Here is a 24,595-nt window from a genome sequence, read left to right as displayed (position 1 = left end):
GCCAGACGGGTGTATGCTTGGCAACCTCAGTGGCCTCCAAGTTGTTTAAATTCTCACTGAGTAGCCCAACAGATACCTAGACCCGCTGGGGCACAAAGTCAAATGCTCTGGGGGTAGCAGTGGAAGATGGTATAAGAAATCATCACAAAGAAAGTTTGTGCAAATTCTATCTGAAGAGCTGTGGTTCACTCAGAGGGCCCCCTTTTCCAGACAGGCAGGAGAGCTAGCTTACAAATTCTTCCTTTCGTACATATTTCCATGATGGCATCATAATGTGGAACACGTCTGGCTCCCAACCGAACAGGTAAAGACACGACAGCATTTCTGTTTGAAAGCTCTTGAGTTGCCAAAGCCTTTGCCTTCTGCTCAGGTGTCCTAACCTCCCCTGCCTGGGAATTGGATCTGGGGTAATGGGTGACCCAGCAGGCTCAGAGATGACAGATTCCTGCAATCGTGTAGCAAGGCTGGGACAACCTGGGGCATCTGGCCTGGCAGGGAGGCAGGCGGGCTGGGAGAGGCAGCCGTAAGTACACCGACCTTTGTCCCTGTTTGCTCTTGGAGAGGACAGGCCCCCGCCAGTACTGGCCTCCTCTTCTCTGTGTGTGCCTGGGACTCCTGGCTCATCAAAATGTTCCCGGGAACCTGAGAAGGCCTGACCCTGGTGGGTGGCAAGCAGAGACCTCTTCAGGCGGTCAAAGGGCAGTCTGAAACTTGCTCAAGACATGGCAGGTATGGGGCTCATAGGCGTGTACGTGCTTCTGTTCCTGGGAGAAAGCTCTTCCCTCTTCTGGCTTTTTTCCCAGCTAGCAGGCTTATAATTAATTAACCACCTGCCCCTCCAGAAAGCTCTGTCTACTATGGGACACTGCTTTCTTCAGACCACTAAGAGGCCCAAGGGAGCATATTGGAGGACAGGAGCCCAAGATCTGAGCTCAGGGGGCTGCCTTCCGCTTTAAGGGCTTGTCCTCTGAGGGGAAACACTCCTGTTTCTGCCCTGCTCACTGCCAGTAAAGTGGTCCACCCAAGGAACCCATATGTCCTTTCTTCTGGCAGGGTCCTCCAGACCCCTGGCTCCTCAGGTTGGGCACAAGGAGGGTGGCGCGCACATGTCTGGTGGGGGGTGGGGTGGGGCCAACTCCATGGCTCTTTGGTGGTAAACTCTCCTTTTTTTTCCCCCCCTTTCTTTCTTAATTTCCCCCTGAATGACGCTGCTGGGGCTTGAGGCAGGTCGAGCCAGAAAAGCAACTTCTCTTGAGAAAAGTCTGAGGGTTTTCTCTTTTAAGTGGGAAGTTCTCAGTGCAGGTCCCCTATCCCCTTCACCTTATGGAGGGCACTGTGCCTGGCATTCCCTTCCAGCTGGCAGGGGAGCCTGCGGTCAGAGAGAAGCATCCTTCTCTTTCACAAATAAACAAATCCAATCCATGTGCTAGAGGACTTAGGGTGTATTAATAGCCAGATATTTGTTTTCCTATTCTGGTGCTTGTCCCCTTCCACCAGTAGGAAAGATAAGAGAACACAAAATGTTCTCCACCAGCCACCCTTTCCCCCTCCCCCAGGGAGAGGCAAGCCAGGGGGCGCGAGTTCTTCTGTTTAAAGCCATTGCTGATGTACGAACTCTGAGAAAATAGACTTAAAAGTTTATATTCAGTCTCTCTTGGCTACTGTTGCTGCTCAGCAAAGAAACTCTATATTGTTTAAACCCTCCAGGCAAATGGGTTGCAAGGCAACCTTCAAACAATAGAAAATACCCCAAACCAAAAATAAAGGCCTTAAGGGCTGGAAACCTGAGGTCGTGCTCTGGTGAAGTGATTCCAAAATCCGGGTGAATGAGGATGTTGTTGACCAGGCCGCGCTTAAGTGGCGTCAACCCCTTTGACTGCTTTCAGCCTTCTTCATCCAGTTTCTTCCAGACACATGGGGTCCCTCTTCTTTTTACTCCCCGACTCTTAGTTCTTTCCATGGTCATCAATGGAGACCATGGCAGGGAGGGGGCTCAATAGGCTTGTAATGTCCAACTACCTCCTGTCTTGAGGAAAGTTCCAAAGGCTCTAATCAGTGTACTCCCCCACTGGCTCCTACCCAGCCCTGAGGTCCCAAGAAACCCAGGAAAGGAGAGGGTGGGGCCCAACTTAATCACAAGGGCCCTTGGCGCAAGTAGGCAGGAGGGTCAGCTAGAGAGAAGTGTGACAGAGGCTGGAATGGCTTGCCTGGAAGACAGAGAAGGGGCCGCGAGCCAAGGAGCGTGGTGGCCTCAGAAGCCAGGCACCAAGTTGGATTCTCCCCTGGAGCCTCCAGAAGGAACAGAGCCTTGATGACACCTTGGTTTTTAGGCTCATAAGACTTCTGACCTCCAGAAATATAAGAGAACACATTTCTGTTGTTTTAGGTTTGTGGTTATTTGTTACAGCAACAATAGGAGGCTGAGACAGCAACCAAGAACCCAAGGATCTTTCACCAGGACGAGAAGCTATGGTTGGTTCTTGGGCACAGGGCTGTAGGACTGCAGGCTGGTAACTGGCAAACCGTAGTGTCTCCCTCCAGATGCACTTTACCACGGGTGACCAGACCATCAGAGGGCACTCAATCAGCTGGGCTGATTGAACGAACAATCAAATAAACACAAATCAATAAAAAGTCTGTTTCTTCCCCCCCCCCCCCCCCCCCCACACACACAAGGTAGGCTGATCAAGTATTACCCCATAGAAAGACCTGAGCAGCTGGGACATTGTTTTCTTTTTTTTTTTTTTTTTTTTTTTTTTTTTAAATATGGAACGCTTCACGAATTTGCGTGTCATCCTTGCGCAGGGGCCATGCTAATCTTCTCTGTATCGTTCCAATTTTAGTATATGTGCTGCCGAAGCGAGCACTGGGACATTGTTTTCTACCACAACCTGTGGCCCTACCCCAACGAGTGTCATTAGAAGAGATATCAGACCAGAAAGGGAAACTGGAAGAAAGAAAAATAAAGCATCTCTATCCCCTATTCCAGGTCGCTGGCTAGAAACTTGCCAAAGAATCTCCTGGTCTTTTGTCTGGAAGGAAACACTTAAGATACTTCAAGGCTCTTTTTCTTCTCATTCTCCTTTTCTCCTTCTCCTTATTCTCCTCCTCCTCCTTGTCCTCCTCCTTCTTTTCTTCTTCTTCTTCCTCCTCCTCCTCCTCCTGCCGCCGCTGTCTCTCCTCCTCCTCCTCCTCCTCCTCCTCCTCCTCCTCCTCCTCCTCCTTCTTCTAAGTTTGTTTATTTCTTTTGAGAGAAAGGGAGAGAGAGAATCCCAACCAGGCTCTGCAATGTCAGTGTGGAGCCCAATGCGGGCCTTGAATCCATGAACTGTGAGATCATGACCTGAGCTGAAACCAAGGTCTAGAAGCTCAACTGACTGAGCCACCTAGGTGCCCCAAGGCTCTTCTTTTGTGAGGTTTGCTTTTTAAAAAATTTCAGCCTTACTCTCTGATTAAATGTCTTCTGAGGGCTTGCATAAGAGAGCCCAGGAAACCTCCCCTCAATATCCAAAAAAGAGAAAACACAGGACTTCCCTGACTCCTTGACTACTTAGAAGCATAAACTCTCAAAGACCATAGTTTACTTTCTCATGATATTTCTATGAGACAAGAACCATCAGTCCCATTTTATACCCACGGACCTTGAATTACAGAGAGGGCAAGCAACATAGATATAGTCACACAGCAACCCAGAGCGATTCACCCAAACCAGAGCACAGGCCCCTGGACCCTCGATCCATACTGCTCTCATGTTCCGTGTGGAGTCTCAGGCCCTGCCTAACCAGGTCAGGAGGGTGTGGCCTCTGGGTAGGTGGTCCTTGTGGAATGCAGAGATACGGAACCATTAAACCTGTCATCACTAGGGGACTAACTGACACCCCAGGGGCAAGATTTTCCAGACCAGAGCTTTGAATTGCTAAGTGTGTCTGGTGAGTGTGTGTGTGTGTGAATTTGGAAGGCGGTCAGGGGTGCGGAACAACTGCCGGGTCAAGGTATTTGCACTTTACCTTGCATCTTGCATAAGTAAACCCATGAAGAGCTTTCATTTTTTTCTAGCATCGGTACAAATCTTTTCCTAGCTTCTCTCTTGACCACCCCTCGTCTTCTGTCTCACTCTACCATTCTTCTGAGACAGTGTGGAGTCTAACTTTAGGGACAAAGCTAATAGTTTCCCCAAACTCACTGCAAGGGCACTGAGCTGGCTTACACCAAACAGCTGCTGAGGCTTTAGGGCCAGAAGTGTGGAAGCCCACAGCTCGGTGTAAAGGCCAAGGTATAAAGGTATAAAGAAAAGGTATGAAGAAAAGGTATCAAGAAAAGAGACTGGAGTGATTTGGTTTAAGCATTTTAAAAGTGTAATGGGGGCACCTGGGTGGCTTAGTCGGTTGAGCATCTGACTTCGGCTCAGGTCATGATCTCATGGCTCATGAGTTTGAGCCCCATATCGAGTTCACTGCTGTCAGTTGGTCAGTACAGAGCCGGTTCGGATCCTCTTTCCCCCTCTCTCAGCCCCTCCTCTGTTTCCGCTTTCCCCAAAATAAATATTACACAAAAAGTGTAATGGACACTGAATGAAGTTGTCCTGTAAAAGTGGACGTAGAAATTAAGCTGATCTTGCTAGACGCCCTCCCTAAGGGCCCAGACTGGGCAGAGCCACCATGTGTAAGGGTTCACATGACACAGGGTGCCATGTCAGGTAGGAGGCAGAAAATGGCAGCTGCCAGAGACAAAGTCAAATGACCCTCAGAATCTGAAAGGAAGGTGCTTGATGTGGCAGTGCACAGACTAAAATTGGAACAATACAGAGAAGATTAGCATGGTTCCTGTACAAGAATGACATGTAAATTTGTGAAGCGTTCCACATCTGGGGAAAAAAAAAATCTGAATGGAGGCAGGTGATAAAACCACACCGTGGGGGGTCTAACAATGTCAAGACAAGTGAAAGAAAGTGTTGGTGGAACATGGCACTTGGAAAGACTGGTTGGTGCTTCTTAAAATCTGAGACATCAGTGGGCTCAAGTCTGGGATTGGTTGACCATGTCTCAACCTTATACTAGTCCTAAACTAAAAATAACCAATGTCCCCCAAGTCCCCTTCCCTTGTGCTAGAGATGTACATGCACAGGCAGGGCAGGATGAAGGAATGGGTTTTACTGGTGAAGGAGAAATGGGAAGGGAAGATGGGGGCCCAGGGTGAAGGATCAGGTAGGAGATACCCCCAGAGGCTCTTTATAAGGTCAACTTCTGAGAAGAAAACTACTGAGAATCCAAAATTACTAAGGTCGGCCACTTAAAGGCAGACACGTCATAAGAGGTGTTGCTGGGGGCAACCGTGAACTTGCAGTTATGGGCTAGCCTCTACTCATCCTTCAGTCTCCCTGTACCTGGGGCCTCCCCACCATGGACAATCCAAGGAAACTTCACCTTCTCATTTACTGTCTACTTAGACTCCATCCTGTTTAAAAACAAACAGAGGGATCGCCCACAGGGTATTGACCAAAGGAGACCCCCTCCATGACACAAATGTGACAGTATTTGTATAGCATTACACAGGCAAGGACAGGGACACAGTCTCCTGGTCGGTTTCCCAGCCACCACAGAGCTGTACTTACATACTTGGAAGTAAAAATGCCATAAGAGTCTGCAGCTACTTTCCAGGCTCCCTGTAAGAGCTTCTGATTACCAACTGGGTGTCTCAGACCTTTCGGTAACAGGAAAAGATGCATCTTAGGGACTAGACAGAAACATTCCAGGCCCTGGGATCTGGTTTCTAGACCTGCAAAACATTTTTTTTTTAATAGTGGTAAAATATGCAGAGCATAAAATTCACCATTTTAACCATTTTTAAGCATAAGTTCAGTGGCATTAAGTACATTCGCAGTGTTGTGCACCCATCACCACCATCTGCAAAATGTTTAATCAGACGCTAAAGTGATGATCACAGCAAGGAGTTGATTTCCCTGGGAAGGCCTTTTCTGGCCTTCCTTTGTGACATCTTTCTCTCTTAAACTATAGTAGCTCCCTGAAAGATACCAAAAGTCCTTTTGAGCTGAGCTAGAAATGCCATGGTGGAGTAGTAGTAGTAAACGCTCCTGTGTACCATAGTGACTCCCTGCTTCACTCTCTTTTCAGGCTCCACCATTCCTACCACTTAGCAATGATTTCAGGGCCAATCCAAATCTGAACCAGCTTTATAAATGCCTGTTTCCAAAGATCCCCTCTCCTAAACCTACTCATCCCTTCTGGTTTCCCTGGATGACTGCATACTTAATATCTAAACAAAAAGGAAGAATTGAAAGGTTGAGGGGTAATGGCTTTTCAACCTTGGTGAAGTCAGTTCCATAATGGAAAGGCTTCTAGAGAATGACAGCATGGGGAAATCTCTCTGGTCTGGAGCACCTAGGAAACTGTGAAGAAATAACTTGAGAAAGACTGTTGGGGGGGGAACCCAAGAGAGCACAGAGGGACGGAGCAATAGATGGGAAGGGTGATGGGACCTACGTGCTCTTGATTCTCACATCTTGATTATCTTTATCCCCATCTCTGTTCTCTCTTTGGAACACCAGACTCCTAAATATAGTTCCTACTGGACAGTTCCCCTTGTGTGTCCAGTAGGCACCTTCAACTTCATACAGACAAAGCAGAACCTAAATCTCCCTCTCTCAACTCAGTACACGATAAAAATCTGAAAATCATCTTTTGATTATTTTGATTATGGCTGAAACAATCTTAAAAAGGAAAAACAAAGTTAGAAGATAGATCAATGGAATAGAATCGAAAATCCAGAAATAAACTGTCATGGTTTATGGTCAATTGATTTGCAACAAGGGTACCTAGACAATTGAATGGAGGGGAAGGGGGAACGAAAAATCTTTCAACAAATGGTGCTGGGACAAATGGATACACGCATGTAGAATACTGAAGATGGATCTCATTCTTACAGCATATACAAAACTTAACCAAAAATGAATCATAGATTTAAATAGAAGAGCAAAAACTACTAAAAATTCTTAGAAGAAAACAGGAGTAAATCTTTGTGTTTTTTTTTTTTTTAAGTTTGTTTTCTTACTAATCTCTATACCCAATGTGGAACTTAAACTCACAACCCTGAGATCAAGAGTCATATACTCTTCCAAGTGAGTCAGTCAGGTATCCCAATCTTTGTGCCTAAGAAGGCAAAACCTTCTCAGATACAACACAAAAAACACAAGTGTCAGAAGAAGAAACAGATAATTGGACTTCATTGAAATTAAAAACCTTCAGAGGACACCATCAAGAAAGTGAAAAAGGCAACCTACAAAATAGGAGAAGATATTTGTAAGTCATTTGTCTGACAAGGGACTCGTAGTCAGGATTCATGAATAATCAACAATAACAAGATGATTAAAAAATGGACAAAGGATCTGAAGAGTCATTTATCTAAAGAGGATATGCAAATGGCCAATAAACTCATGTAAAACTAGCCACCAGGCAAAAGCAAACAAAACCACCATGAGATACTACATCACACTTACTAGTTTGGCTATGATGAAAAGGGTGGGCAATAACAACATTCTTTTCTCCAACATCCTTGGTGAGGATGTGGAGAAACTGGAACCTCTCTAGTTTGCTGCTGTAAAATGATGCAGCTGATGTGAAAAAGTTGCTCAGCTCCACAAAAAGTTAAACAGGGTTGCCATATGACTCAGCAATTCTACTCCAAGGTAGATGTCCCAGAGAGCTGAAAACATGTCTATACAAAAACTTGCATATGCATGTTCATAGTAGCATTATTCATAGTAACCCAAAAGTGGAAATAACCCAAACGCTCATCAACTAATGAATGGATAAACAAAATGTATTAAGTATATCCACACAATGAAATATTACTCAGTCATAAAAAGGAACGAAGCAGGAAGGAAATTCTGACACATGCTACAACATGAATGACAAAGTTCTTGAGGATATTGTGGTAAATGAAACAAACCAGTCACAAAAGGACAAATACTGTATAATTCCACTTATATAAGGTACCTGAATCAAATTCATAGAGACCAAGTAGAATAATGGTTACCAGAGGTTGAGAAAAAGGGAGAACAGGAAACTCTTGATGGAAATAGAGTTCAGTTTTGCAAGATGAAGAGTTCTGGAGATTGGTTGCACAACAATGTGAATGTACTTAAAATACTTAAATGTATACTTAAAAATGGTTAAGATGGTCAATTTTATTTTCCCACAATTTAAAAAAAAGGGATAAGTGATACATCCTATAACATGGATGACCTTGAAAACATGCTAAGAAGCCAGGCCACATATCGTATGGTTCCATTTATATGAAATTTCAGAATAGACAAATCTATAGAGTGCAGATTAGTGATTGCCTAGGGCTGGGGGATCTGGGGGAAATGGGGAGTGACAGCTAATGGGCACAGGGTTTCCTATGGGGGTGGCAAAATGTTCTCACAGGGAATGTAGTGATGGTTGTGAACTCTGGGAATATACTAAAAACCACTGAATTTTTAAATGAGTGAAGCATATGATATGTGAATCATAGCTCAACAAAGCTGTTAAAAATTAAGGTAGGGGGTCACCTGGGTGTCTCAGTTGGTTAGGCATCCAACTCTTGATTTTGGCTCAGGTCATGATCTCACGGTTCGTGAGTTCGAGCCCCAAGTAGGGCTCTTGTGCTGACAGTGCAGAGCCTTCTTGGGATTCTCTCTCTCCCTCTTTCTCTGCCCCTCCTCTGCTTACACCTGCTCTTCTCTCTCTCTCTCTCTCTCTCTCTCTCTCTCTCTCTCAAAAATAAACATCTTCTAAAAAAAAATAAGGTAGGAAGACTGAAATTGAATGAGCTCTGCTTCTTTTAAAAAAAAATTTTTTTTAACGTTTATTTATTTTTTGAGACAGAGAGAGACAGAGCATGAACGGGGGAGGGTCACAGAGAGAGGGAGACACAGAATCCGAAACAGGCTCCAGGCTCTGAGCGGTCAGCACAGAGCCCGACGCGGGGCTCAAACCCACGGACCATGAGATCATGACCTGAGCCGAAGTCAGACGCTTCACCGACTGAGCCACCCAGGCGCCCCTCTCTGCTTCTTTTTAAAACTCAATCCTGTTTGGTTCTGTGACCTAACAATATCTCCAGTTCCCGACTGCATTCTCTTAACACACTGTTGCTATGACAGAATAGGGGAGGAGGGTTATTCTCAAACATGAACACAGCTAACTCAATCTGAAGAAGTTGGAAAGAATGTCTGCAGGCTTGAAGGAAAAAAAAAAAAATAACCCAGCAGCAGAGATATATTTGCAGATACTTCAAAAAAAAAAAAAGTTGTACTAGGTCAAATGCATTTCTAGAACAACAAAACAAATGAAAACCTTCAATACAAGTGGCTTGCGAAAGGTCTTCAGAGTCTTGATTGCTAACTTAGCATCAAATAGTTTTTCTCACACTGGGGAAGTCCTACAGTGTTTAATCACTTTATAACCTCTTTTGATTTCTTGACAGGAGAATTCGGAAGGTCAAATGTGCATTCCGACCTGCTTCTCATCATTCTGTATTTGGTTATGGTCTGGAGCATTAAAAGATGTTTAAGGGTAGAATAGACTGTACCACAAAAATGGTATTAAAAAGGACGGAGTTCAGTCTTGAAGGAAATCCTGTCACATGATACAGTATGGGTGAACCTTGAGGACTTCACAAGAAGACAAATACTGTAGAATTCCACTTATATGAGGTACTGGAGCAGTCAAACTCAGAGACAGAAGGTGGAATCGTAGTTGCCAGGGGGAAGGGGAATGGAGAGTTGCTTAATGGGTAGAGTTGCTTATAATGTTTTCAGCTTTGCAACATGAAAACATTCTGCCGGTCTACTGTACCAATGTGAATATAGGTAACACTATTGAACACTTAAAGATGGTTAAGACGGTAAATTTTAGAGTATGTGTTTTTTTTTACCACAGTTAAAAAAGATTTTTTAAAAGATAGTGTTGAGTTAAAAGCCTTAGTAAAAATTTCATTTTTATTCTGCTATTAAGGAATGACTGACAAGGAAAGAATTTTCAAATTTGATAAAGGAACTTGCTGGCTGTATTTATCTTCACTTTTTACTCCTGCTGGAGTAATGAAAACAGATCACTTTGTTTAATTTTGTGATTATTTTTACTTCCTGGTTCCTGCCTGATTATGCAATGCTGTTGGTTACAAATAGAAAAAGATTTTATGTGCTAGTCTGTTATTTTTATGGCATTTCATTAGGGTGTACTGGCCTGAGAAATGTTTCTACTTATATCAAGTTTTTATGAAAAATTCTAAAAAATTGTAATTTTAGGGCCTGGGCCATTAGTTATCTTCCCTAAGGGCTAGGAGTTGATGCTATTTAATATTTCCAAGCTTATTCTCATTTTAACTTGTTTTACATCATACCAGCTTTCTCTTTCAACCAACTTAAAAGGTCACAGAATATTTCTTGAGTACATCACAAAATCTTTCATAGAGGTTTTTTTTTTTCTTTACACTACTCCAAAATGTAATCGTTACTTGGAATGGGTCTCTGACAATTTGATACAAGATAAACAAAAAAGGACAGGCGTTCATTTGCAATCATGTACAATAGGTCAACTCTGAGAATAGCTACTATTCTAAACATATACCATGTGCCTTCCTGAGTTATCATCTCTGCTTTTAAACATAATCACTAGATGCATTTCTAAGCATGTTAAAGGCACAGTAACATCCATTTTCTATAACTTTACCCTAAGCCTGATGGGACTTCAGTGTTAGATTTATATGATGCCTTAAAAAAAATTTTTTTTTTTAACGTTTATTTATTTTTGAGACACAGAGCATGAGCAGGAGAGAGCAGAGAGAGAGAGGGAGACACAGAATTCGAAGCAGGCTCCAGGCTCTGAGCTGTCAGCACAGAGCTCAATGCAGAGCTGGAACCCACAAACTGTGAGACGATGACCTGAGCTGAAATTGGTTGCTTAACCTATTGAGCCACCTGGATGCCCCATAAGATACCCTTGAATACTGAGAATGAGGCAGTGGTTAAGATGGCAAAGCCTCCAGGTCACTGGCAATTACTTCTAATTATAAAGCTGCATTGTATTTACTTTATTCTCTGGTTAACCAGGAAGATGATGTGCAGACAGTTGCTGTACACAGTAGGGCCTCCTTACTAGGGCCTGAATGGCAACTATATCTAGCTCCGTAAAAATAAGGAGGAGACACAGTCAGCTTGGAGCCGACTTTCAGTCTTATCCACCACCTTCATACATTACCTTATTTTATCCTTTTAGTTATTCTTTGAAGTTGTCAGAGAAAGCAACTGAAGTCCAAAGAAATTAAGTGATTTATTCAAGGTCACATTCATTCACTTTTCATTCATTCATTATTCACCGATCAAAGTTGCCTGTGTGCGTAACTAGGCACGGGAAATACAACTGTGAACAGAAACTAATCCTGCATTCCATGCTCTTCCCATCCAAAGGAAGAATCAGATAAGGAAACACGATTACCATATGGGACTTGTCTTTGGATGGCTTACCCTGTGTGCTAATCATTTTACTGTTCCCCAGGTGTCCAGCACTCTTTCAGCATGTTCCTATCCTGGCTCACTAATCTCATCTTCTGTTTTGTGCATGTGCGAGTGAGAATAATGGTTATATATATGGGCACACACATAAACATATAATATGAAATGTGTGTTTGTCTTTTAAGGTACAGGATTCCTCTATCTTCCATGCCATTAAAGGACCGTAGAGCTGTCTCCTTTACTAAGAGACCCATTGGCTCCCAGGAAATCTCATCCAGTTTCAGCCCTGGTAGTGACAGTACAGTGTCAAGGAAAGAATGCTAATGATTTTTCCACTAGCTGATCCCAAAAGCTTGGCACAGGAGAGTTCAGTCCACTGAATATTTATATAGCACCTTGATTAAAAGAGCTCAAAGCAATATTCTAAGTAGCTGAATTATAACCTCATTTTGTAAACTGCATATTTTCTTTTAAGTAGTAGTAACGTGGGGCTTAAACTCACAACCCTGAGATCAAGAGTCAGAAGCCTAAAAAACTGAGCCACTCAGACGCCCCATTAGCTGTGTATTTCAAATACAAAAATTAGCTCCTTTACCAACCTCATTATCTGCTAAAAATAATCAAAAGATAAATTTCATAGAAAGGAGGGCCAGAAGAAAAATTGTAAATGGTGATAATCTCTGGGTAGGGGATTATACATGTTTTTAATTATCTGCCGTATTACTCAAAATTTCTATAATTAACACTATGGATTTTTCAATTAGAAAAAATACCACATAATCAATTAAAAACAGGTCATCAAAACTCAACCTCACTCATAAATCTAAAAATACAAATTAATTCTTTCAACTTATCATACTGACAAAGATGTTATAAAGCCAGTATACCTAGTTTAGGCAACAGAATAGCAAACTGGGCTCTGTCATACACAACTGATGGGATTACAAATTATCACCAGTTTTTTGGAGAGTAATCTGGCAATGTCTATCTATCAAAAGTTTAAATGCACATACCTCTGAATACAATAATGCTACTTCTAAGGTTTTTTTTTTTTGTTTGTTTTTTGCCTGACACATATACTTGCATCAGAGTGCAAGACACATATAGAGGGATCTTCAATCAGGAGCGTGTTAATCAAATCGTGCTACATGCATGTAGTGGAACATTGTTTAAGAATTAGATACTTGCAACTGTTAAGAACAACTCTATATGGACATATTATTATAATTTACTCTTTGATGCAAAAAAGCAAATTGCAGGGGCGCCTGGGTGGCTCAGTCGGTTGAGCGTCTGACTTCAGCTCAGGTCATGATTTCACAGCTCGTGAGTTCGAGCTCTGCATCGGGCTCTGTGCTGACAGCTCAGAGCCTGGAGCCTGCTTCAGATTCTGTGTCCCCTCCCCCCCTCTCCCCCCCCCCCCCCCCCCCCCCCCCCGCTCATGTGCTCTCTGTCTCTCTCTCTCAAAAACGAATAAACATTTAAAAAATTTAAAAAAAAGCAAGTTGCAGAATGGTGAATATAACCCCCTTTGTACACAGTTTTAAAAGGCTGTAAATACATATATGCGCTTGTGTGCACAATGAAAATGTCAGCAAGAATATTCCAAAAGCTAGCTTTGGAAATACCTCAAAGAAGGGAGAAGACTGAAGTAGGTGAGGGATTTTTGTTTTTTTAAACAAATATTGCTTGATATCATTTGACTTCTGCTACATTGAGCTATATATTCATTTTTAACAGTTTTATTGGGGCATAACTCACATACCACACAAATTCACCAATTTAAAGTGGTTTTTAGTGTAGTCACACAATGTTTCTTAATATATCCACAGAGCCGTACAATCATCAGTGTGCAAAGATGTACACATCCGAAACTCATATAATGTTATATACCAAATTTATCTCAATAAAAAAATTTTGTTGGGAAGATGCTCCAAAAGTGAACTTACTAGTGGCAAAAGAATGTGTGAGACACAATCAGAGAAAGTTTCACATTTATTTAAGAGAGATAGAAAAAGTGCAAGTGGGGGAAGAGCAGACAGAGAGGCAGAGAGAGAATCCCAAGCAAGCTCCTTGCTGTCAGCCCTGAGCCCAACATGGGGCTCGAACTCACGAAGCTATGGCATCATGACCTGAACTGAAATCAAGAAACGGATGCTTAAACAACTAAGCCACCAAGGGAGCCCCACAATCGGAGAGAGTTTAAATAGTAATGGAATGGTATGCATAAACAAGGAGAAAAAGATATGAGAACCAAAAAAGTTGGAGAGGGTCAGGGACAGAAAAAAGGTACGATGTTAAAACGAGTTTGAACCAGAAACATACTAGATCTGCCTTCATTAAATAAACACATCTGTATTTTGTAACAAAAAGATCAAGGTAAGATATTTGGGCATGATAAGAAAAAGAAAATAAAGAAACTTAATTTGATGGTACTGCAAATATTTGGGTAAACCAGATTCTATATAAATCTGCAGATAGCTGGATATAAATTCCATCTATGGAAGACACAGATAAAAAGCGTTTAGGGAAATATATTCACTTTGTAGTTGCTAGAAATTTTTCCTGTCTTAGGAAGGCTGACAGTGAGATACTAATTCTCGAGCAATGAATACTTACTGAACATCAATAATGTTCTGATTTGCTTAAGAGTATCTGAGAATATAAGGGGAGCTGGATAGAGAGAAAAGGGCTCCCAAGACATACTGACAGACTTAATAACCACAAACCATACAGGAATATTCTTTTTGGCTCAAAGTTTTGTATGTTTTTAGACGAAGGATGAGAAAACATATTTGAAAGAGATTTTATGAAAACATTCAGCAAAACTCACATTTAATCTCTGTAATATTTAAAATAAAATTACCTTTTCTCTGAGACTTTTCCATCACTAAAATCTTCTTTGAGCACTACAGGTCTTGGGGGTATTTTGTAGGTATCGTCATATTTTCCTTTTTCTTATCTTTAAAAAGCACAGTTCAGAAGTTTTGTGCAGTTGGAGGAGTTTCTGGCAGCAGTAAGAGAAAACTTTATTGCTTATCCTATAAAATCTATTAGTTTGGGTACTATTAACACTTATTTACTTAATTAGGGCAGTGCAGTGACTGTAGCAATTACTTTGGTTCAACATCAATAAAATAATGGAAATGTATACAGGATAGCCACACCCATGGAAAAATCTGTTTTTACTAAGGAATAAATGTCAGATTAAAGATAAAAGTCACCAGTTTTTGAATTAGGAAACTGCAAAGCAAGGCTGGGGCAATAATTTATGACAATTAAAAATTTAAGATCAGTCTGTTATCTGATGGACGGATCATCTAAGTAGTAAGTTTTAAAAATCTGTTGACTGTTCAAAATCACTCACCCTGTGGCTAACAGTTGACATAACTGATTGGATACCAAATCAAGCAACAAGGAATCCTTGAGAACAAGTTATCCTTTGAAGTATTATAAAATGGTTTTTCTATGTCTACGTGTGTGTGTGTGTGTGTGTGTGTGTGCATGTTAACACATTTTACTGGGCATTCATGTACTGTGTATGCTGGAGACTGTTGCCAACAACATAATCATCTCTATAAATGCTCTGATTGACTATAACATCTTAGGAAACCATATGAAAATAGAAAATGTTACTATCTCTGGTAATATGCCATGTAGGACAATGATAAGACTATAATTCTTATTTATTCATTTGCTTAAAGGTAAAATTGCTTTATCAAACAGGTTACCTAAGTCTTGTCCTGTGACTGTGACAACAAATTAAAAATGGAACTGCTTGAACCTCCAAAATATGCATAATGGTAACTGAAAGAATGTCACTTTAATGACAGTTAAAACCATCCATCTCCGTGGGCTAAATGTAGATACAACTGGAAGCTAGCCTTGGCTTTCAGGCTTGAGGTTAGACTAGTAGGACTTGTATTGTCATCTGGACAGGTGGCAATAACCTTAGCTGTGGATGTCAGAGCCTCCCCAGTCTTCTTTTAGATCTTACATCAAGTTACAATGAACCCTGGCTTTGAAACAAATTTTGAATGCCAGAAAGCAAAGGCGAAGGGTTAACTGCTTGATATTTTTTATTTCTTAGATGCTAAAATATTTTAAAAAGCAAGGCAGCTCAATTTAGATTACAAAAAGGCGCTCTGATGAAAAGCAAATGTGTTCCTGAATGTATTTTGAAATAGATGGTTAGAAAGCTAGCATAGAGTTTGTGGTCTAAATATATCATTCTTTTAGAGGCAGAACATATTGCTGGGGGAAAAATCCTCTATCATAGGGCTTATGGCATATAGTAACTAAAATGTTTTTCCATCCTTTGAATTTTCAATGCTGGGAAATATTATTCAGTAGACCCAGAGAGAAGTCCTAAATTGGAAAAGCAGCTGCATCCAAGGTCATCTCTCTTGTTTCCAAATATATCTTGAAACAAATGCAAGAAGGGCACTTTGCTGAGTGTTATCTGGACATATATAGTTTCAATCAAATTCTTCAAGAAGTGTCAGAATAAAAGTTGAACATTTGTTTGACACTGCAAAGTCACTAGCAAGTGGGTCTCTTTGAGCATGGAGGCTCTGCTTGGTGACTTGGCAATAACTACAACAAAAAACGAGTTCTTTTTCCTACTCTCAAGAAAAAGAAATCAAGTGCAGTTAAACACCAGCTCTGAAATTTTTTCTCACATTTTTTAATATATAGAAAATCATATAAACTTATAAAAATGTCTCTCAACAGAAGTGTAACTTTTACATATACTGCTTCTAAGCTCAGTTCCCTGGAATTATCAAATCTGTTTCACACATCTGAAAATGTTACATGGAACAAAAAAGTGATGATAGAAATGACATAGAGTTGTAACCTGAATCAAAGAATAAAATGCTGAATCTTTGAGTTAGTGTAAAAAATATCTAAATGCAAAGCAATAAATAACTGGCTTATTGCCTCTCCTTTGTCATAAAAAAAAAAAAATCATGTTACCCATGATAACAGCCTCCCATGGCAGTGACTGTTTGCCACTCTCTACGATGTAGTAAGTCTCTCATTTCATCGAGGGTCTAAGGGAAGCAGGGATATTAACAACTCCCGATTAGCATACACTGATGGACAGAACTTGGAATTTGCACGAACTCAAAACCTTCAGCAGTTTGGTTTCCACTGCTTCTCCACCTCCAACTTGTTCCTGATTCCCTCCAGCCTTGTCTGGCTAGTACTTCCGGGCATTCCTTTCTCAGGGCTTCCTCCTCCCCACAAGCTCTTGCTTCCTCCCCGAGTCACATTCTGCCCTTGTGGCCAGAAGAGTTAACTTGTATCTGCATGTCCCTCTCCAGCCTGCCCAAATTGTTCCAGCCCAAAGTGTTTTTTCCTTTGAACGTCCTAGGTCTGTTAACTCTTGATCCCCTTCCAAAAAGCTGAATCAAAACTTTGAGACCCTAAACCCTGAGAAGAGTGTAAGGAAGTCTAATAGCTCTGATTTTCCTAGTGAAAACTTCTTTGATCTCTGAAATATCAAACACTTTCAGAAAGTTCAGAGTGTATCAGTTTGCCCACTGGATAATCCAGTGCTGTAAACTACTTCAACCATTGGTTACGTTTTTCCATTTTCCATCTTGGTAACTAGACTTCAAGTTCCCTGGAAGGAGAGGCCATGCCTTTTCTCGCTTCATATGCTTGATACAAAGCTGGATGCAGCAAAGGGCCAATGAGCACCTGCTGGTTTCATCCCTGCTGCCCTCTCATGCTCTCCCATTCACCTGTCCAAATCCTTATCTTTCCAGGCCCTGATCATTCCTCCCTCCTTGATCAGACCTCCTTGATCAGACCTCCTTGATTCCTCTTTGATTTCTCTAGATCTCCATTTTGTTTGAACTTCGATACCGACACAGAATTCAGCACTTGGTTATTAGGTTTTAGTATGTTTGCTGCTGTCTAACATATTGTAGTCCTTTAAAAAAATTAATGTATCGTAGTCCTGTTAATGACAGGGCCGTGTCTGACACATTTATTGTACCTTTTCACAGAGTTTAGCTGGGTGCCCAGCACACAAATTACAGAGCACAAGGGCTTGGCACGTGACAGGAGCTCCTTTCTCTCCCTAATGGGTAACTTTACGAGCCATACTAGACTTCTTGTCACTTCCTGAGCATGTCATTTTCTTAAATGCCTTTACATCTTCCTCCTTTCCCATGGCTATCAAAATCTTAACTCCTCCTTACAAACCCAGCTCAAGTCCTACCTCGGTCCCCTATGTCAGAATTAATCGCTTCTTCCTCTGAGCTCCTTGATCTTTTTACATATAAAAGAACTTTTTAATTTTTGCTACAAAATATTAGAGTCTTCTAGACTGTGAGCTCTCTGAAAGCCAAAACCAGATCATGTTCACTTTATATTTTAGCACTAAGCACAATGTCAGGCACCCAGAAGACAATATTTGTATATAAATAAATGAATGAATGAATTTACAATTTCATTCTCCAATTAAGAAAGTAATATCTTGCTAATTTCTTTGATTTAGCTTTGGCATTTTCACAGAGGAGGCAAGAAATGTCTGTAAAACTATTCAGTGGATTTTGGATTTGACCAAATAAAATAAATTTTGTGGTTTTGTTTAATATTGTATTGTATTTCAACTCTTAAGTTGCGTTGCAGCATTGTTCATAAAGTAAGAAACTGGAGTCTACCTATATGTCCAGCAACAAGAGATATATATGATTTTAACACTTTCACAGAGAAAGAGAAAGATTTAAATTATAACCTATACAGCTTCCATTTGTTCTATGTCTAAATTTCTTTTTGCATTTACTTGACATTCATTTAGCGGAATTCCCACATCTGGTTGGTAGAGTTTATTTTTAAACATTTACTAAAGTTTTTTTTTTCCTTAGGCACATAGTAAGTGAACACATTTTTAAAAATTATAATTTCACATGTATTATAGTTCATTAAATGGACATCAACCTGTCTGCATATACACAGCCAGTATATCCATGGGTCACACTGTAGTACCTACCCACAATAGTGAAGAGCACAGGTTTTGGGCCCTGGCTCTGCCACAGGTATTAGTTGTGTGATATACTGTGGAAGTTTCTCTGTACCTCAGTTTCCTCATCTATTGAATGGGGGTGATAGTACTTACCTCCTAGGGTTGCTGTGAGAGTTACATTCGTTCATACACATAAAGCATTTAGACAGTATCTGGTACATACTGAGGGTCCAAGAATGTGTTAGCTGCTATCATCATCATCATCATCATCATCATCATCATCATCATGATTACAAAGCTTCAGGGAGTTAATTTGTTCAATCTTGCTTTGCCTAACTGCTGTTTTTTAAAAAAAACTTCCTTCCCAATCTGAGTTTGCTTCATTTTTAGAACCAAGAGACTAATCAGGCGGTGCTCTTTAACAATGAAACAGGCTCCCTCGTGAGGAGTGAGCCGCATTGCGGTTACTCTACTGTGGCTGGAAAGTGGTCTGCTGCAATAGCCGCGGTACTGAGAGAGAGCTCTCGAAGGTCCCGGTTTAATAAATGATTGCACGACTCATTCTGAGGTTCTTTTCAAGCTCCAAAGTTCTATGGCTGTGTGCCACGTGCAGGGTCAAGCGGCAGCCCTGCAGGGAACCTGCTGTTACACTCTGAACCGCGGTGGAAACTACTACTTTCACTGAAAAGCAGAAATCTTTAATCTCCTCCTGAATTCTGAATAGTGAATTTCCATAGCAGTAAACCACGTTTGGTGACTCAAGTCGCTCAGCAATTCTAGAGAGGAAATTGTGAAATTATCCGTGTTTGCCGAGAAAGTACTTCCAGTTTTTGCCAAAAGAGGGAGCATAGGAGCAGAAAGCACGTTTGTCCAAGTCTTTCACAAAACACTTGTTTGGATTCTGTGTTTTGAGTTTTTATTTCTTTTGCAAGGATGGGATGGGACTAAATGATTGTTATAGCCAACTTTCTCTTCTTAATATTGTCTCAAGATGGGACAGTCAAAGATTGAAAATACACAGATAACTTTGAAAGATCCCTCTCTATCCCTCCCAGACAAAGTGTTCACCTCATGCCTGGCTGCCATATACTAAACAGCTCTAATTAAGCTGCTCTCATTAAAAGGAAAGGGAGGAGGAGCGAAGCCAGTGACTCCTCCTGGCTGGAGAAACAATTACAAATTTAATCAAAGTGCCTTTAAAAAAAAATCTCCTGGCTGCCACAGATTGTTTAAAAAAGAAGGATTCGTCGTATACATAATCTAGATCTTACCTTCACTACGACAATGGATAGGTTATTGAAATAACCAAGTTTAATGAAAGTTAATCATCAGGCTGCTTACTTACCCACTCCCTAGGGCTAAACACTCCTGTGTGCCAAACAAGGGGAATGATGTAAGCACCTAGAACCATTTGTAGAAACAAGTCTTTGATTCATACTCATTAGTCACTAATTTAGGGAAAATGCCTGCATATGACACAGAGGTTTCTAGAAGACACACATCTCCATACGAAGGCATTTTCAACCCAAACTTGATTTTGCCTTTGTAAAGGCAGCTTTGGCAAGTTATCCATTACTGCGTATTTTCAGATTCTATTCAGGAGAATTCAGCAAATTTATACATTTTTAGTTGGAGCAACATATTTGGGCTTTTATTTTACTCCAATTACCAAAAGTGCTCTGCATCATGTTAGCCTAAAACCTTAAGGAATAATCATACTTGGAAAATGACCAGAGCTTAAAATCTTCCAGAAAATTTATATATGTTATATAAACTAATAAGGCAGAATAATACATTTGGATTTGATAGTTTAATGAAATGGCTTCTTTTATTATTGCTGCCCATGGAAATAAATAAAGCAAAATGATAGAAAGTATTAATCTAAAGAGGAAAGTGAAGCGTTTTGTAATTTCTTAAGATCCGGTTTGAGTTCCACAAGCCTTTGAACAATGCTCTCAGACCATTCTGGTACACTCCCTGGACCTGAAAAAGACATGATCTTGTATTCAGTTAATAGACTTATAACAGAAAAGACATTATCCTATTATAAGATGGTTCTTAAAGGACAACCTTTAAAGTTGGATTATTTCCCGAACTAATACAGAAAGCAAGATAAGCGGTGGCCTTTTGGAATTTACAGTTTAGCGAGTCAGTTTCACGCAGCAGCTGGCAGCACCGAGTCTTAGGAGGAGCAAATCCATGAACGCAAAAGCAGATTTCACAGGCTACATTTTTCTCCTTTATTTGGGCCATCATGTGGAAGACAGATTATTTTCCAAAACGATTAAGTACTCTCATCAATTAGCCAGCTAGAGTATTAGTCCTGAAGGAAAAACATAATAAGCCCTTCTGGAAGTGCCAGCTGTCAAAAACTGTCAGAGGTAGTCAAAGCTTTTTAATGTTCCAATCAAATCACAAAATGAGTGGAAAGTCACTGTAGAAAACCCATTAAGATGCATTACTAAATGTCCAATGTTACATAAAAACTATAAATAACTTTGTACTTTTAGGGTGTTTTTTTTTTCAATTTGCTTTTCTTGAAGTAATAATGATGCTCTGCCTCAGTTAATAAAGTGATTTTGGAGCTGCCTTAGTGTTTAATCCACACACTCTTTCTGTGTGGAATAAGATGGCAAGCAATAATCAAATCAGAATTATAAGCATTCCGGGGCGCCTGGGTGGCTCAGTTGCTTGGGCGGCCGACTTTGGCTCAGGTCATGATCTCACGGTCTGTGAGTTCGAGCCCCGCGTCGGGCTCTGTGCTGACAGCTCAGAGCCTGGAGCCTGTTTCAGATTCTGTGTCTCCCTCTCTCTGACCCTCCCCCGTTCATGCTCTGTCTCTTTCTGTCTCAAAAATAAATAAACGTTAAAAAAAAATTAAAAAAAAAAAGAATTATAAGCATTCTTTGGAGTATCTGTCATTAACAATTTTAAAAATTAAGGGAAGAGCACCAAAGACAGTAAAGGCTAAAAAAATTAATCACCAAGCTTAATAATCTTACAAGCTGACTTTCGTTAGGGGAATAAAATGCTGTTTCTGTGAAGGACATCCAGTCTTTTTCAAATATTTGCAAAGGAATACATACTCTGGCTAAAGGAACATCACTTGCTACAGGCTTAAAAATAACAAGCCAGTAGCCAATACTGAACAAAGATGTCTACCTCAATGTTCAGAAACTGACTTAATTGAATTAAGAAAGGTTTGCTTCCACACTGAAACACAGCCTTTCCTCTTTTAGTATCTGGTGGATCAAGTTGTTGATCCAAAGGCACAAACGGTAGCTGGGCTTCTGGTAGCTGATACTTGCCCAAATGAGAGGCTAAAGTAAACTGAGTACCATATTCAAACCACATAAAACATTAAAATGCTTCTTCTTTTTTTTTTTTCTTGAAATTTGTTAAAAGAAGTTTGTTTCCACACTTTCTTGGTAAGTTCTTTCTTGCTCTGAGGGATCCCATCTCTTCTTGCCATAGCTGCTAGAGTTACCAATAATCTCTGTGCTGGTATGTTTCTCTGATAACCAGGAGCTTTCAAACAAAAAAGTAAAAGTAGGAACACACTTGGAAACAAAGAGATCCAAAGCCATAATCAAGTCTGTATGTTCCACACAGGGTAGAAACAATTTTTTAAAAATTAAAAAAAAAAATCATTTAATGTTTATTCATTTTTGAGAGGGAGAGAGAGTGAGCGTGTGCAAACAGGGGAGGGGCAGAGACAGAGGGGGACAGAGGATCCCAACAGGTTCTATACTGACAGCAGAGAGCCCAACGTGGAGCTTGAACTCATGAATCATGAGATCATGACCTGAGCTGAAATCAGAGTCGGACTCTTAACCAACTGAGCCACCGAGGCGCCCTGAAACAACTTTCTTCATTGAAATGTTCTTCACCTCTCATCGCCACCCCTAGGATCGCTACAAAGAACTAACCCAAGATGGACATGCTAATAATATGAAATCTGTTTTCAAATCTAAAGGGAAGACATTTAAAAAAGTATAATGAAGCTGAAGTGAAGTTAAGGGTAGTATGTGAATTTAATAATTTTCTTTAAGGGAAAATCAAAGAAACCTTCAAGTACCCTGTCCAAATGAAAGAGAAATTAGAAGCACTTTGGACTCTTGAATTTCACTTGGAATCCTATGCTAACTTTTTAGCACATGATAATATCTATATTCCATGACTATTTTTCACACTGTTAGATTTTGGGTGAAAATAACAACTAATCCTTAAATTTAATACAATACTATAAAATGAGGGGTACCTGGGTGACTCAGTTGGTTAAGCGTCAGACTCCTGATTTCAGCGCAGGTCATGATCTCACTCACAGTTTGTGATTTCGAGCCCCGCACTGGGATCTGTGCTAACAGTGTGGAGCCTGCTTAGGGTTCTCTCTCCCTCTCTCTCTACCCCTCCCCTGTTCACACTCTCTTTCTCTCTCAAAAACAGAAATAAATAAACAAACAATACTATAAAATGAATACTTAAAAAATAATTTTGATGCAACTATATAATTCAAAAACAAATAGCCATGACATGTGCACCAAGTTTTATTTGCTTTTAAATCATACAGTCAGAACAAGTATGTTATTCAAAATAGTAAATTTTCTTGAATTTTACAGAAGAAAGAGAAACTGAAGTGAAACTGTAGGAATTGCTGAACTTCAGATAAATGTTTCTTCAAAACAAGAGATATTAGTTCCTAAAAGATTCCTCTAAAGTTAAAAAAAGATTAAGAAGAACTTTAAGCCATTGGGTTATTACATTTTTTAAAAACTACATGCTTCTTAATGGACATATGTTTACATTTACAGAGAGTAAACTTAGTCTCCTGTCTCATAAAACTCAGACGACACGACTGATATCTAAACTAAGCAAAACAATAAAAGCGGTTTTTATTTTTAAAAAACTTTAAAACCTAAATCCACCTTAATCTTATCTTCCGAGAAAATTTAATAGGGAATGGCTAATCTGAAAGCAAAATGTTGTACAAATCATTTTCAAGAAGAGAAATACATTATGGGATTATGCTTACATCTAGTAGCATCAACTAAAACCCTAAACGATGGCACATGAATTCAGAGTATCAGCCGGTCCTCTCCTCCCTCCTGAATTACCTGACCAATGGAAGTTTGGCTTTGTTGTTTCAGAAAGCACTGTTTCTTACATTCCATCAATTGTTCAAAATCACGCCACATTTTCGCTTGTTTCATATTTGGACCATGACTTTCTCGTACAGCTTTTTGTTTTTCTCGGAGTTTCTATTATAAAAAAAAATCAGGAATAATTAAATCTCAGTTACAGGGATTTACTTCTGTTGCTATAATCAGAAGAATATGGTATGCTTTGAACATTTGATGAGTAGCAGTTAACTAAATCAGGTTCTCCTGAGATGAATGAAAACTAAAATGATAAAAGTTAATTAAATTTATGATAGACGTAGGACAGCTTGAAGATAAAAAGAACAGAAAAATATAAAAGGAGGTGGGGGGCACCTGGGTAGCTCAGTTGGTTAAGTGACCAACTTTGGCTCAGGTCATGATCTCATAATTCGTGGGTTTGAGCCCTGCATCAGGCTCTGTGTTGACAGCTTGGAGCCTGGAGCCTGCTTCAGATTCTGTGTCTCCCTCTCTCTCTCTCTCTCTCTGCCCCTCGCTGGCTTGTGCCCTCTCTTTCAAAAATAAATAAATAAACATTAAAAAAACCTCAAAATAGAACAACCATATCATCCAACCATTCCCCTAAAAAAAAATAAAATAAAGAAAAGAAAGAGAAAGAAAGGGCAGGGGTGGGGTGGGGTGGGGAATAAAGGGAATCAGGAAAGTAGAAAGTGGTTCAGTATCATGGTGTACAAAAAAGAGTGTAGATTTTGAAAGTCGGAAGACTTTGGTATATAACTTGGCTTGGTCACTAGCTCTAAGTAAGACAACTTCTCTGGACCTCAGTTTTTTCAATTGTAATTAAAGCTAATAATAGGGGATAATTATAAAATTATCTGCCTTATAAGATTATCTTTTCACAAGATACAATAGATCTGGAAATACTTTATAAACTATCATGTGTTATATGTTATTATTATTAAGTATTATATCCTTTCCTGAATCTGT

General features: G+C 40.3%; 1 protein-coding gene and 2 non-coding genes across 9 annotated transcripts in view; 1 reads left to right on the top strand and 2 right to left on the bottom strand.

The window, feature by feature from the left end:
* Positions 1-2,760: 2,760 nt before the first annotated feature.
* Positions 2,761-2,867, bottom strand: LOC122204336. The gene has a single exon (XR_006195621.1). It is a non-coding gene; the product is annotated as a U6 spliceosomal RNA (small nuclear RNA).
* A 1,894-nt stretch (positions 2,868-4,761) lies between these two features.
* Positions 4,762-4,868, top strand: LOC122204343. Its single transcript, XR_006195628.1, has one exon. It is a non-coding gene; the product is annotated as a U6 spliceosomal RNA (small nuclear RNA).
* Positions 4,869-20,292: 15,424 nt separating this feature from the next.
* Positions 20,293-24,595, bottom strand: part of IFT81 (intraflagellar transport 81) — a 198,285-nt gene continuing 193,982 nt past the window's right edge. For 2 of the 7 annotated variants that reach the window (XM_042911246.1, XM_042911247.1), the window contains 2 exons: positions 23,606-23,749; positions 20,293-20,474 (listed from right to left, as the gene is read on the bottom strand). In XM_042911246.1, the coding sequence (XP_042767180.1) occupies positions 20,373-20,474; positions 23,606-23,749 (246 nt within the window). In that variant the 3' untranslated portion in view covers positions 20,293-20,372. Of the gene's footprint in view, positions 20,475-20,710; positions 20,815-23,022; positions 23,204-23,605; positions 23,750-24,595 lie in introns of those variants that run through there. The other 5 variants (XM_042911252.1, XM_042911253.1, XM_042911249.1 and 2 more) reach the window with 4 other exon arrangements.

The sequence above is a fragment of the Panthera leo genome, chromosome D3, assembly GCF_018350215.1.
Source record: "Panthera leo isolate Ple1 chromosome D3, P.leo_Ple1_pat1.1, whole genome shotgun sequence".
NCBI lineage: Eukaryota > Metazoa > Chordata > Mammalia > Carnivora > Felidae > Panthera > Panthera leo.
Note: the sequence above shows the minus strand (reverse complement) of the source record. Positions and strands in the feature narration are given on the sequence as shown.